Here is a 16322-nt window from a genome sequence, read left to right as displayed (position 1 = left end):
TAAATGTATTCTTGATTCGTTTTAACTACTTGAATCAATGTGGTTACACGTTCTCATGAGTAATTTTTTTATAATTTTTGACATTACCTTTTTTGCGTTCTTTAACAATTATCGTCTAACATAATTCAATTATTTATCTACGATCATAATATTAAAAATTTTATATGTCTTTTTATTAATGATTTATTTCTCTATTCATCTCTGAATTATTATTCTTAATCGTTTCTAACTTTTATAATTTATAAATTATTTAATGTCATATAATATTAAATTTCTTTTAAATAATTTTTTCTATAATTTAATAAAAATAAAACAATAAGTTTAATCATTTTTTTACAATAATAATATCATTACAATTATAATATAACAAAACATCAAGAGACACGGTAGTGTCTCGCGACCAGTTAAGGGCGTAGCGGAGACACCGTGTATCTTAACGCGAGTCGGACATTTGAGTCTTTATAATATTTCGAATCCTCAATAATGGCTGAAGCAATCGAGTTTATACTAGACTTAATCGATAAATTGAGTTCGAATTATATAATAAAAGTGCCTTTATTTCTGCTCTACGTGATTTGTAAGCAGAGATATATAAATGCAAAGTCGAAATATGAAAAATTTCTATTAAGAAACGTCCCCGTCATCATTATCATCATTATCATCATCATCATTATCATCATCGACCACGCATACATAGTAGTATCGTGCTACACGTATTCACACGTATACAACACATGCGCACACATATATCACACGTACACAACACATGCAAGATGCATGTGGTGGTAATTTTGTCCATCTCGCACGTTTTACAACAGATGGCGATAGTGGCGCTCCGCCATATCGGCAGTGTTGTTAGACGGGCTAGGTTTTTTCGCGCATGCGCGTATTACCGTGACGTAACCATGACGACTACAGTAACGTATGATGTTTGCGCGCGCAACTACGGACCAAGACCCTGGACCACGGAGTTTTGGCGGAATCGCAGGAAACAGATAAATTGAACGTACGTAAAAATAAATAAATTATTACAATATATGTAATATAAAAGTGTATTATTATAATTTATGTATATTAAAATTAATCAATAATTCAAATTATAAATTGTATAAATAAAAACTAAACTCGTAATTTACGTATGTTATAACATAGGTACACGTATATGTATATATTTTATAATTTCATTATTTGTTTATTGTATGTTTATATTTATATTCATTTTTAATTAAATTTATTATATTTATAATAAAAATTATACGATTCATTAATTATTTTAAAAAATTTTCAATAATTTAAGAAAAATTAAACAGAGGGGGAAATCAGGACCCCATTTCATGCGAGTGACTACTTCATTAATACTACATTCAATGCGCATGCGCGAAAAAACCTAGCCCGTCTAACAACACTGCATATCGTCAGCGTGCGGGGTTATGTTGGCTAACTCTCTCTCTCTCTCTCTCTCTCTCTCTCTCTCTCTCTCTCTCTCTCTTTCTCACACACACACGCACACACACACACACTCTCTCATTCTCACTCACTCACTCACTGTTCGTCTTGTGTACTTATTTAGTACATTCATGATTAAACATCTATATGCATTAATGTGAAATTTACTTACAATTAGTTTACTTGAAATATTCAATCTCTAAAGTGTTTATCTTATAAGATAGACAAAAAAATCTGAGTAAATAATAAGAAAAAAAAACAAGGAATTATTATTGTCATAATTTTTTATCAATTAAGTACTCTCAACTATCCAATAATTAAATAAATACGTACAAATGTGCGCGCGTGTACACACATACACATATTGATATTAAAGAGATTGAAGGAGAGGAAGGAGAAGATAAAAATTTAAATATTCACATATATTTTCAAATATTATATATGAATTTATAGTTTACATATCTAATTAATAATGAATTTCTAATTATATTAAACATATCAAAATAAAGACATACATGTATTTATCAAATGAATAAAATTATTGAATACAGACTTAAAAAATTTATTAAACATAGACTTAAAAAATTAATTAATTAAACATATTCCAAATTTAGAAAAAATAAACTTTATTTATATATGCAACAGCTTTTTAAACTAAATTTTTAAATTCTATTTTATATTAGACAATTATCTCAATCAACATCTACGTCCACATTAGCTGCACTGCAGACTACTTCTACAGCCACATTATCTGCTCCACGGATATAGCGTTATGCCAATACGATACATTACATGTACTTACTTACTTGCCTTTACTGTCCCAACTCTTGTTCTTTCCACGTAATCATGTTTTTACAGTTATCGTTTGCTGTATATCTTCCAGCAAACTTTATTTCGTGTGAAGTGTATTTAATTAATTAAATCTCTGCGAAAGATTGAGAAGATGAAGGGATAATTCAAACTATGAAGACATGGTTACATGGAAAAGACAAGAGTTGATACAATAATAAAGACATACATGTATTTGTATCCTGCTGGCATAAGGTTATAGAAGTTGATTGAGATTGAAAAATAATAATGAAAATAATAAAAAAAATAAAGACACATGTATTTGTATCGTGCTGGCATAAAGTTATAAAAGTTGATTGAGATTGAAAAATAATAATAAAAATAATTAAAAAAAGGAAATATTTAATCATCATTTAAAAGCATATTTGAAATCTGTAGAATAAACAGTTTTTGCAAAAAATGTGGAGCATTTGAGCTCTAGTAAGTCTAAAAATAAATGTAAACATCAATTAATAATAACTGATGTTATATATATATTATATATATAAACCAATTTGTTGCAATATTCACTATAAAAGGTTGTAAGGGTAAGATGGCTAAAAGTGAATAATTTAAAAGATAGTTAACATAATTTTACATAAACTGAAATATTTCATAAAATAAAATATTTGTAATATTTCGAAGTTTATGTAAGATTATGTAAAAATTATACCTTTACAACTTTTTATAGTAAATATTGCGAGGAATCGATTTATATGAGAAAAATTAAGGTAATTCTATTTTGAAAATATAAGTGACCTTTAAATAACCTTGAAAATCGCCGTTTAGGAAAAAGTCTGTGTCAACTTTTTCTTTTTCGAAATCCTGCAACTTTTATCTAAATTTAATAGAAAATGTATAAAAAATGCTCGACATTAGTACACACACACACACACACATACACACACATACACACATATGGGTAAATTTATATAAATAGGGTGCTTTAGGAGGAATGATCAGGATTCTAGAATATGATTGTACACATTATTTTAAGCAAAGAAGTTTAGATAAACATGTTTAATAATTGTTCTATTCCGGTCATAAAAATATACAAAAATGAATGATATAATCTCTAAAAACTCACCTTTAAAAAAAGGTAAAAAAAGGCGACCAGTTAAGGGCACGCCATTAACAAAAATTATCCATTGCAAACCCATGTAGAATCCTATCCTATTGCAAACCCATGTAGAATCCTATGAAAAATTAATCATTGCAAACCCATGAAGAATCCTAGGCAAAATTAACCATTGCAAACCCATGTAGAATGGTACCCATTGCAAACCTATGTAGAATCCTATGAAAAATTAACCATTGCAAACTCATGTAGAATCCTATGAAAAATTAACCATTGCAAACCCATGTAGAATTGTATTAAAAATTATCCATTGCAAACTTATGTAGAATCCTACATTGCAAACCCATGTACAATAGAATTGTATGAAAAATTATCGATTATAAACCCATGTACAATCGTAACAAAAGTAATGAAATAAAAAAAAATTGCGCCAAGTGAAAGTAGAAACTTGTACCAGTGGAAAATTAAAGTTGCAGACATATATAGAGTCGTATAATGAATCAGTAAAAATTTAAATTTGCAAAGGTAGAATCGTACCATAAAAAAACTTATCTTTTAAAAAAAAAGATAAACAAGATGCCAAGTCCATGCGCCATGTGAAAAAGAAATAAAAAAATTTTAGTTAAAAAAACTGGGCGCGCTGCTAAGTTTCAAAATTACAATGCACCTTAAAGTAACATTAATTAATTTAAACACAAAACATATTTTAACTGTAATGAGTTTAAAAGTAACAATTTAATTTTAATATTGTTAGAATATTATTTAGCAGCGCTCCCAGTTTTTTTAACTACAATTTTTTTATTTCTTTTTCACATGGCGCATGGACTTGGCATCTTGTTTATCTTTTTTTTTAAAAGATAAGTTTTTTTATGGTACGATTCTACCTTTGCAAATTTAAATTTTTACTGATTCATTATACGATTCTATATATGTCTGCAACTTTAATTTTCCACTGGTACAAGTTTCTACTTTCACTTGGCGCAATTTTTTTTTATTTCATTACTTTTGTTACGATTGTACATGGGTTTATAATCGATAATTTTTCATACAATTCTATTGTACATGGGTTTGCAATGTAGGATTTACATAAGTTTGCAATGGATAATTTTTAATACAATTCTACATGGGTTTGCAATGGTTAATTTTTCATAGGATTCTACATGAGTTTGCAATGGTTAATTTTTCATAGGATTCTACATAGGTTTGCAATGGGTACCATTCTACATGGGTTTGCAATGGTTAATTTTGCCTAGGAATTCTTCATGGGTTTGCAATGATTAATTTTTCATAGGATTCTACATGGGTTTGCAATAGGATAGGATTCTACATGGGTTTGCAATGGATAATTTTTGTTAATGGCGTGCCCTTAACTGGTCGCCTTTTTTTACCTTTTTTTAAAGGTGAGTTTTTAGAGATTATTTATTATACGCTGTAGAATTCTTACGAAAAGTAATTATATGGAAATACAAAGGGAACCACAAAGTATACACGAGGAAATTGAACAATTGATAAGTTCAGTCGAATTATTTACGCCAAGTAATGTTTTTGACACAATTCAAATGTATGACTCAACTGTGTAAGTTATACATTATTTTCATTTTTAAAAGTGCTAGTAATATTTTTTTTTATATTTTATATATTAAATAAAAGAAATCTTTTAAAAAGAGAAAAAGAGAGAAGTATTTTTTAATTATATATTATCTTTTTTCCTCCATTTCTATATACATTAATAAATAATAAATTATTTTTAAAAAATTTTGTTTTAAAACAATATACTAATTAAATGCTTTTTAATTCAAATAAAGTATTACACACATATAAAAAGCTAATAAGAGTAGAAATAATATTACGGTTATAAAACTAATTTGTTTTAAATAATTTTTTTGTATGGACAGAGTTAATTTATAAAGATTTTATATAAAAAATAAATATATATATGTAATATATAATTAAATTTTAAATATATTTATTAAACATTTAATAAACATTTTTGTATAAAATATAATTACATAAAAAAATTATTTTTTATATTTAAAATAAATAACCGTAGGAAACTAAAAAAAATAAAAACAAATAAAATAATAAATAATAAAATCTGATATTTATTGAATCACTTATTTATTTGGATGGTGTTCAGGCTAGGACCACAAACGTAGCCAGTTTAATTTAATTTTGTAATTAAATTGTTGACAATAATAAAAAAGCAAGTAAATTTTTTATTATTTGATTTCTTTTATTTCTTTTTTATTTTTTTAATCTTTTGGTATATTTTTTAAGTGTATTTTATTTTTTCATAATAATATGTAATTAAGTTTAATATTTAAATATAATATTATATTAATATAATTTTTATTACAGAATACCGCAAAAAAAAGACTTACAATTTAAAATAATGAGTTCTCGTTCAAGTACAAAATTCTTTATTCTTCCTTGTCTGAAGTAATCTCAATTTACCGTGCCCGGATGATGATGGATGTATCATGCGACTTGTTAGCTTAATTATCACATGAAAAATGAATAAATTTAATTAAATAGGAATTATTATATTATATAATATTATAATATAATATAATATTATACAATATAATATAATATTATATAATGTAATATATTATATAATTAAATATAAATATATAATAAAAAACCACTCCTCAATGTTTAAAGTCGACCAGACTGGCAATAATTTATTATAAATAATTATTTGAAATACAACAACGTTTCGGCTGTCATTGCAGCCCTTTTCAAGTACATCTATAAAAAGTTCCATCAAAATAATTATAATTTAATACACTTATTCGCAACAATTAATTATACATTTAAAAACAAAAATGTGTTACATACCAAATTTAAAACAGTAAATCAACTTCAATGCAAACTACCGACAATGTTAACGCTTGTTTTGATGAACAATGCAAGACTGACAGAAGTAAGCACATATTAAATAGATGTTAACTGTTCGCAAGAATCTTAGTCACTAAGCGTTAAGAAGATAGAGACGAAACTAAATGTGTCTTTCGTAATTTAAATCGTCATAATAAAGTCAAATAAATAAAAATAAATAAATAGGTGGATATAAAAATAAAAATAAAATTAAAAGTAAAAATAAATATAAAACGACTTAAATAACGTCAAGAACACGATCATAAATCCCACTGAAATTCTCCGTATCTTTCTGTAAATTAATACTTTTTCCTTGTTTTTTTATGTAAAACATTTCTGCAATTTCTCTTTTTCTTGTCTGTTTTTCCTCATGCAGAATCACCGGAGAATCCCAACGGAACTTATGATCGTTGCAAGTCCGATGTAAACTAACGACAGAATGCAATGTCTTGTCTTTTTTTATGTTATTTCTATGTTCTTTAATGCGCGTTTCTAAATGTCTCTTTGTCTGTCCTATATAAGCCGAATCGCAATTCGCACAATCAATTTTATAAACAACATCAGTTCTTTTGAAGTTTTCGATCCCATCTTTACCTCTTTTTATCAACGTGTCCAATTTTTTTGGGACAGTATACAAAGCATCAATTCCACTTTTATTGATGCAACGCGTAATATTCTCGCTAAGATCTTTAATGTAAGGTAACACAATGCAATTTCGCGTATCAAATTTATTTCGATTGGGCGAGTTAAGATTACCGCCAAATTTAATCGCTCGAAGTCTTTTATTGATGTTTTTGTTTATAATTGTTAACGGGTAACAATTATTAATAAGGATTCTTTTGATTAAATCAATATTTTCTTCATGAAAAATAGGGTCAGCGAGTAAAATAGCCCTACCAACTAGGCTTGTAATCACGCTAATTTTATATCTCATAGGATGATTTGACAGAAAATTAATATAGCGGCCTGAAAACGTAGGCTTTCGGTACCAATTAGTCGTCAATCTACCACCGATACGTATAACGTTCGTATCCAAAAAACTCAGAGAACAATTTTTCTCTAGTTCGAACGTAAACTTAAGTCGAGTGTGAAAACCATTGAACACACGAAGCATATCCTCAATTTTTCCTTTCGGAATAATTGAAAAAATATCATCGACGTACCTAAAATAACAATAGGGTTCGAAATCCAATTGACGCAAACAGTATGATTCCAAATCGTCCATAACAATGTCAGAAAGAATCGGAGACAATGGAGACCCCATCGGAGAACCGAAAACCTGTTCGTAAAATTTTCCGTCAAAAACGAAGCTCGTTGAGCGCATAACCGTGTCAATGGCGTGTAAAAACTGCGCAAGGCTAAACGAAGTAAATTGTGAGATGTCATCCCATCGGTTTTCTATTGCTATTTTAATTAATTCCCAAGGGGTGTTAGTAAAAAGTGAAGTCACGTCCAACGAAATCATAACATGGCTGTCGTCGATGTTTCTGTCTTTAATAATCTCCACAAAGGACCAACTATCCTTAACATGAGATCGAGGTTTATTGACTGCATTTTGTAGTATCTCACTCAAAAAGGATGCTATGTTGTAAATAGGACTTCCTACAGTTGAAATTATGACGCGGAGAGGGTAACCTACCTTATGAATCTTTGGTAAACCATACGCACGAGGCAAATTACCATTCGTACACCTCAATTGTCTGTATGTGTTATCGTCTATTAATTTATTATCTAACCAAGATTTTAATAAATTAGCAACCCTCGTGCTCAGTGACTTCAGCGGAGTCCTATTAAGTGATCTATACGTAGAATCGTTTTTCAATAAAAAATTCATTTTCTCAACGTAGTCTGTCCGGTCCATCAGTACAGTAACCTGACCTTTATCAGCTTTAGTTGCAAAAATATTTTTGTTAGATTTCAAAAATTTTGAGCAGTCGGAGTATCTATTACAAATGTAATTATCGATGTAACATACATGTTTTTGTTTACTCAAAAACTTGTGTACCGAACTCGCTATCGAAAATCTCAAATTATCCAGGTTGTCACTGGGAAACTTTCTATGATTAACTTCAATATTCTTTATGTTTTCTAATGCAGAAATTTTCCTATCATCTTTATTACTTCTACAAATGGGTACGCCAAACTTATCACCCAAACTGAGAAACCTCATCACCGAATCCGGAACGCGACGATTGCTGATATTTACAATCCATTTGCGGTAATCTATTTTTATCAATGGATTCCGAACCCCATAATACTTGCGACAAATGTGTTCAAATTTGCTTCTTAGACGCCGCTTCTCACTATTATTATATTTATGAATGATATGCCCATTGTGATCAAAAAAGCCAACGACAAACTCAAAAGGTAAATTATCAAATAATCGCTTTTCGATATGATTCAAATTGACACGTAACGCACGTAATTTACAATTAATATCTTTAATCTCTAAGTTTAATAACGCAATTTTGCTACGATGCTGGAGATGTAGCCATTTAAGTGTAACATTTCTGCTGTGAAAAATAGTTGATTTACTTGCTGTATTGTTGTTGTTAATATGCGGAGGTAGAATATCCATCCGTCTGCACCGGAGTAAAAATATAAGTTGTTGATAAGATTTACATATGTTCTTCTTCGTCTTGATCCAAGATTTTAGCATCAACGACATTTGCATACTAAATTTCTCCGTCACGTAATTAAAATATCCTCTTTGTAAAACCACCATAGTAAGGTCACGGTGTGATAAAATAAATAATAATCCTTAAGGTTGCCAGTAATAATTAATAAAAAACCACTCCTCAATGTTTAAAGTCGACCAGACTGGCAATAATTTATTATAAATAATTATTTGAAATACAACAACGTTTCGGCTGTCATTGCAGCCCTTTTCAAGTACATCTATAAAAAGTTCCATCAAAATAATTATAATTTAATACACTTATTCGCAACAATTAATTATACATTTAAAAACAAAAATGTGTTACATACCAAATTTAAAACAGTAAATCAACTTCTGTGCAAACTACCGACAATGTTAACGCTTGTTTTGATGAACAATGCAAGACTGACAGAAGTAAGCACATATTAAATAGATGTTAACTGTTCGCAAGAATCTTAGTCACTAAGCGTTAAGAAGATAGAGACGAAACTAAATGTGTCTTTCGTAATTTAAATCGTCATAATAAAGTCAAATAAATAAAAATAAATAAATAGGTGGATATAAAAATAAAAATAAAATTAAAAGTAAAAATAAATATAAAACGACTTAAATAACGTCAAGAACCCTATTGTTATTTTAGGTACGTCGATGATATTTTTTCAATTATTCCGAAAGGAAAAATTGAGGATATGCTTCGTGTGTTCAATGGTTTTCACACTCGACTTAAGTTTACGTTCGAACTAGAGAAAAATTGTTCTCTGAGTTTTTTGGATACGAACGTTATACGTATCGGTGGTAGATTGACGACTAATTGGTACCGAAAGCCTACGTTTTCAGGCCGCTATATTAATTTTCTGTCAAATCATCCTATGAGATATAAAATTAGCGTGATTACAAGCCTAGTTGATAGGGCTATTTTACTCGCTGACCCTATTTTTCATGAAGAAAATATTGATTTAATCAAAAGAATCCTTATTAATAATTGTTACCCGTTAACAATTATAAACAAAAACATCAATAAAAGACTTCGAGCGATTAAATTTGGCGGTAATCTTAACTCGCCCAATCGAAATAAATTTGATACGCGAAATTGCATTGTGTTACCTTACATTAAAGATCTTAGCGAGAATATTACGCGTTGCATCAATAAAAGTGGAATTGATGCTTTGTATACTGTCCCAAAAAAATTGGACACGTTGATAAAAAGAGGTAAAGATGGGATCGAAAACTTCAAAAGAACTGATGTTGTTTATAAAATTGATTGTGCGAATTGCGATTCGGCTTATATAGGACAGACAAAGAGACATTTAGAAACGCGCATTAAAGAACATAGAAATAACATAAAAAAAGACAAGACATTGCATTCTGTCGTTAGTTTACATCGGACTTGCAACGATCATGAGTTCCGTTGGGATTCTCCGGTGATTCTGCATGAGGAAAAACAGACAAGAAAAAGAGAAATTGCAGAAATGTTTTACATAAAAAAACAAGGAAAAAGTATTAATTTACAGAAAGATACGGAGAATTTCAGTGGGATTTATGATCGTGTTCTTGACGTTATTTAAGTCGTTTTATATTTATTTTTACTTTTAATTTTATTTTTATTTTTATATCCACCTATTTATTTATTTTTATTTATTTGACTTTATTATGACGATTTAAATTACGAAAGACACATTTAGTTTCGTCTCTATCTTCTTAACGCTTAGTGACTAAGATTCTTGCGAACAGTTAACATCTATTTAATATGTGCTTACTTCTGTCAGTCTTGCATTGTTCATCAAAACAAGCGTTAACATTGTCGGTAGTTTGCATAGAAGTTGATTTACTGTTTTAAATTTGGTATGTAACACATTTTTGTTTTTAAATGTATAATTAATTGTTGCGAATAAGTGTATTAAATTATAATTATTTTGATGGAATTTTTTATAGATGTACTTGAAAAGGGCTGCAATGACAGCCGAAACGTTGTTGTATTTCAAATAATTATTTATAATAAATTATTGCCAGTCTGGTCGACTTTAAACATTGAGGAGTGGTTTTTTATTAATTATTACTGGCAACCTTAAGGATTATTATTTATAAATATATAATATTCTTTACGTTCCATTAATATTTTATTTAATTAATATTACTTACATTATATTTTATTTAATTAATTGAAAAAATATAAAATTATATTATGTTCAAAATTTAGAATTTTTTCTTAATAAAATTTAAATTAGAAAAATAATTAATTATCTTTCCTTTTTTTCACACACTTTTGATATTATAGAATATATTTAATTATTTTATAATCAGTTTAAAAATTACAAATTAAATTACAAATTAAATTACTATAATCATTTTAACACATAAGTAGTATAGTGGGCACTATGGCCCGTCAAAACAAACCCCCACCACCGACCCGTCTGGCGCCGTGTCTTATCTTATCTTTCCCCCACCACCGGCGTCTGGTTTTTCCGAGTGTGGGTGTAGGGGGAGAGGGTGTTGGGGAAAAAAAATGGCGATCGGCCCCGAAAGGTGGGGATGAGAATTTTTTTTATCTTTTTATTTTTTCTGATTTCCTCTGGATTTGAACCTGGGGCCTTCGTGTTTCCGAGCTGGGTCCTAGTATGTTGAGCTAAACGAGATCTTACTAGTCTAAGGATTAGATGAGGTATTTAAGCTAAAGTTGCGTAGGGTCACAGATTAATAGACAGATCGCCAAAGGCCTGCCTAAAGAAGAGACCGCCATCTTCGTGCGATAGACTTTGCCCCTTACCGACACACTTTGCCCCTGGTTCGAGTCCGTGCTAAATTTCGTAGACTTGAACCAAAAGACTTTGCCCCTGGTTCGAGTCCGTGCTAAATTTCGTAGACTCGACCAAAAGACTTTGCCCCTGGTGCAAGTCCAGGCTAAATTCGTTTGACATTACCAACAGACTTTGCCCCTGGTGCGAATCCAGGCTAATTGATCATGAGACCAATTTGAGAGATTTGGCCCCCGTTGTGTGTGTGTGTGTGTGTGTGTGTGTGTGTGTGTGTGAGAGAGAGAGAGAGAGAGAGAGAGAGAGAGAGAGAGAGAGAATATTTTACATATATGCATATATATATATAAAATTTATTAAATATAAAAAATATATTTTTTACACATAAAATGTTTTTTTATTGAAATAATCACGATTTTAAATGTGATATAACACAGTGTTCAAAAATTTTTTAATTAAATTTTTTAATTAAATTTTATTAAAGAAAATTACTTGAAATTTTTTACATTAAGAATTTAAAGGCTCCTTATTCTCTTGTAGAAATTTATCACTACGCCAATTAATCACTTATTTTGAGTATTTAAAATACTATAATATACAGTAATTTAAGTATTCGAAATAAAAGTGATTAATTACTCGAAATAAGTGATAAATTGGCGTTACTAGTAATAAATTTCTATAAGGGTTGAAATAAAGTATAAGAGATAAATAGGCTATATGTGAGCTGTATGCGAAATGTGAGATGTAAGACGCATATTGAAATTTAATTTTTCGATATAACTTTCAAAAATGTACACGAGGTACAAAAAATTAGCTTGGATATTTGTAAGACTTAAAATTGGGATTAATTCTCAATTCAATTAATTAAATTTCGATATAACACACCTTACATCCGCGCACGGCTCACATATATATAGCCCATTTATTAGTGCAATTTTTAAGTTCCTTATTTTTCAAAGTTCACCTTTTTACGTTATCAAATATTTTTACGTTTTCAAGAATTTTATATTTTTACTTACCGCAGTTTCTTATCCAAATGTAAAATCTTTTATCGCAGTCTATAAAAAATTGAAACAATTTACAATTTTATGATATAATATTATTATTATTACAATTTCTATATATATGCACATCTGTCAAATATCGTGATTTATTTCACATTATTATTATCTATTTTAATAAAAAAAAACAAAAACACTTGCAACAATCAAAAATAAACCGCCTGCCGCGAACGGAAAATGCCAAGAAAGCACGCAATTTCCGCGAATCTCGTAATTTTTTTGAAAAATCAACAATTTCAACGAAATTGTAAATTCTTCAAATCACTGCACAAGTATAATTCACAATAATAATTTTCAGTAACTACGATAAAAAATCGTATACTGAAAACCGCAAACGAAAGTGCAATGGGAGTAAGAGTAAAGTCTGTGATAAAATTAATTGGCAATAGAAAATTAATAATTTTCAAATAGAAAAATTTTGAAATTACCGAGGATTTACAAATAATAAATTAAAAATATTAAATAATTTATGTTTTCGAATTTTGCTCGCGGAGAGGATCTTTAAAACAAGATTTTTAGAAGAGAGGACCTTTAAAATATAAACAGGCAAAAACGTTGGAAAAATTAAAGCGCGCGTTTAAACAGATAAACGCAATGAAATAAATACGCAATTGTTTTTACTTATCGCTGTAAGCTCACAAGCTTCTGACGTGCTATACACTTTTATATAATATATACAAGGTGTCCGGTAACTAACGGACCAATGATTAAGGGCGGATTCTCTGGCCAATTTGGAGACGATTTTTCCTTAGCAAAAATGTTGAGAAGTCAATAATTTTCGAGTTATAAGCGATTGAAAAAAATAGGTTTTTTGAAAACTAAACGTTTTGGAGTTAAAAGTCTAACATAATTACATTCTTCAGTTAATTTCAGGTAGAGTTTACTATAATAAAATTTTAATTTAAGGCTTAGTTATAAAGATACATAATGACAAAGATTGGAAAGTTGTAAAAAATGATGACCTTTTTCGACATTTTCGCTGAGGAAAAATCGTTCCCAAATTGACCAAAGAATCCATTTGTAATCATTGGTCTGTTAGTTACCGGACACCCTGTATATTGGACACGAGTTTCGTTTGTTTCAGATTCTCGAGAGTTGAAGTAGGAACATACGAGTATCATATATCGTTTGTGACTTGCCGAATGAAAGCAAGACAGAGAGCGAACGAGATGATGAGCTTAATAGCTCATAATGTTATAAATAAATAAATAAAAAATTATAACCTGACCTACTAGTTATTGAATCTTTTTTTAATAAAATGTTTCATTATTATTATCATCTAAGTCTAAGTCGTTTAATTACTTTTTAGTTTTTTAATAATTAATTTAATTTATTCTAGTCATTTTTATATGAGAAAAATAATATCACGTATACGTTTTATAATGAATTAATATATTTCGAGAACCGAATTATATATTCTTAATAATATAAAAGTGTTCAAAAATTATATTTGACTTTTAATTTTAATTATTTTATAGCAAAGAGTTCTGAAATCTCTTACACACATAATGGGGATTTTTTTCATCCATATAATTCGCAATTAAGTATATATGTTAATTATTAATTTTAATAAAATAAAAATTAAAATTAAAGGTCAAATATAATTTTTAAACACAAATATATTAAATTAATTATAAAACGTATACCCATGATAGTATTTTTCTCGTACAAAAATAATTAGAGTAAATTAAATTAATCATAAAAGATTAAAAATTATTAAAGAATTTAAACTTATATTTTATATAATAATAATAAAACATTTTATTACGTCAAACCGTCGTGAAATAATTAAATAAAATTTGCTAGTTACGTCAAAGTCAAGTTTTCTAAGCTTATACAACATTTTATTAAAAAACAGATTCAATAAATATAAGTACATGTTATATATATACTTATATTTAAATGATAATCCTTAAGAGTCGCCAGTAATAAATAATGAAAATCTCTCCTCCAATTTTAAAGTCGACTAGACTGGCAATAATTTATTTAAAAAATTAGTTAAATTACAACGTTTCGGCTGTCATTGCAGCCCTTTTCAAGTAATCAGATTAATACAATAAATCAAATTTACAGCAAACCCCCGACAAAATTAACCATTGTTTTGATGAACAATGTATAACTGACAGAAGTGAGCACGAAAAAAAAAAAATAGATGTTGACTGTTAGCAGGAAACTTAGTCACTGTGACTAAGTTTCCTGCTAACAGTCAACATCTATTTTTTTTTTTTCGTGCTCACTTCTGTCAGTTATACATTGTTCATCAAAACAATGGTTAATTTTGTCGGGGGTTTGCTGTAAATTTGATTTATTGTATTAATCTGATTACTTGAAAAGGGCTGCAATGACAGCCGAAACGTTGTAATTTAACTAATTTTTTAAATAAATTATTGCCAGTCTGGTCGACTTTAAAATTGGAGGAGAGATTTTCAATACTTATATTTATTGAATCTGTTTTTTTTATAAAATGTTTTATTATTATCATATATAATATAAATTATTTAATTATTTTTTAATTTTTTTATGAGTAATTTAATTTGTTCTAGTTATTTTTGTACGAGAAAAATACTATCACGGGTATACGTTTTATAACGAATTAAATATATTTATGTTCAAAAATTATATTTGACCTTTAATTTTAATTTTGTATTTTATTAAAATTAATAATTAACATATATACTTAATTGCGAATTATATGGATAAACAAAATCCCTATTATGTGTGTAAGAGATTTCGGAACTCTTTGCTAAAATAATTAAAATTAAAAGTCAAATATAATTTTTGAACACTTTTATATTATTAAAAATATATAATTCGACTCTCGAAATATATTAATTCATTATAAAACGTATACGTATTAGTATTTTTCACATATTAAAATGATTAGAATAAATTAAATTAATGATTAAAAAACTAAAAATTAATTAAACGACTTAGACTTAGATGATAATAATAATGAAACATTTATTAAAAAATAATTATAATAGGTCAGGTTAATATTTTATTTATTTATTTATTTATTTATTTATAACATCATAAAATTCTGTCCTTTCCGAAATACGCGAACGCTACGAAAAGATAAATCTCGTACATGCCGCCGGACGAGTTCATGAGCATGAGACGCTCTTATCTTGGGAACGTATTAATAGTTACTGCATTGACCACTACTACGATATGGCGCTGAAATCAGTGAGAAATGCTGGTCTCTCCTTCATCCAGACCTTTGGCGATCTGTCTATTAATCTGTGGTAGGGTACGGTATGGGGGTACGGGTATACGTATGGCAAGGATAGCTCGTCGAATCAAATGGTCGATATTGGACGGGGTGGGGTAAAAACAGTTAGGGTATACGTATGGCAAGGATAGCTCGTCGAATCAAATGGTCGATATTAGACGGGGTGGGGTAAAAACATTTTGACCAAGAAAAGCGTCATGCGGTCGACCGGGGATCGATGGCTGGTAGTAACTGACAATGCCGTAGGGTAATAAAAAAAGAACACGCAAATATTTGTACTGGCGAGCATTTCGACTCGTGTCACGATAAAAAAAATAATGCATCATCGTAGATTAGAAAGAATGCTTATTGTTGAAAAGATGTCGGATAAAATTTTATTTTAAAATAA

The 16322-nt window shown here is 28.7% G+C and overlaps 1 protein-coding gene and 1 long non-coding RNA gene across 2 annotated transcripts; one reads left to right on the top strand and one right to left on the bottom strand.

Annotated features, from left to right (window-relative positions):
• Window positions 1-854: 854 nt before the first annotated feature.
• On the top strand, window positions 855-1369 carry LOC146719438 (uncharacterized). Its single transcript, XR_014926522.1, has 2 exons — window positions 855-1006; window positions 1298-1369. It is a non-coding gene; the product is annotated as an uncharacterized LOC146719438 (long non-coding RNA).
• Window positions 1370-6912: 5543 nt separating this feature from the next.
• Window positions 6913-8957, bottom strand: LOC146719437 (uncharacterized). The gene is made up of 2 exons (XM_085490150.1): window positions 7396-8957; window positions 6913-6919 (listed from the first exon to the last, which is right to left on the bottom strand). Exons 1-2 carry the CDS (start codon window positions 8955-8957, stop codon window positions 6913-6915), a joined length of 1569 nt encoding a protein of 522 aa, XP_085346276.1.
• Window positions 8958-16322: the final 7365 nt, after the last annotated feature.

Source organism: Nylanderia fulva, unplaced genomic scaffold, assembly GCF_048542155.1.
Source record: "Nylanderia fulva isolate GAGA-0341 unplaced genomic scaffold, ASM4854215v1 Scaffold982, whole genome shotgun sequence".
Lineage (NCBI taxonomy): Eukaryota > Metazoa > Arthropoda > Insecta > Hymenoptera > Formicidae > Nylanderia > Nylanderia fulva.
The sequence above is the reverse complement of the archived record's forward strand: the minus strand, read 5'-3'. Positions and strand labels throughout refer to the sequence as shown.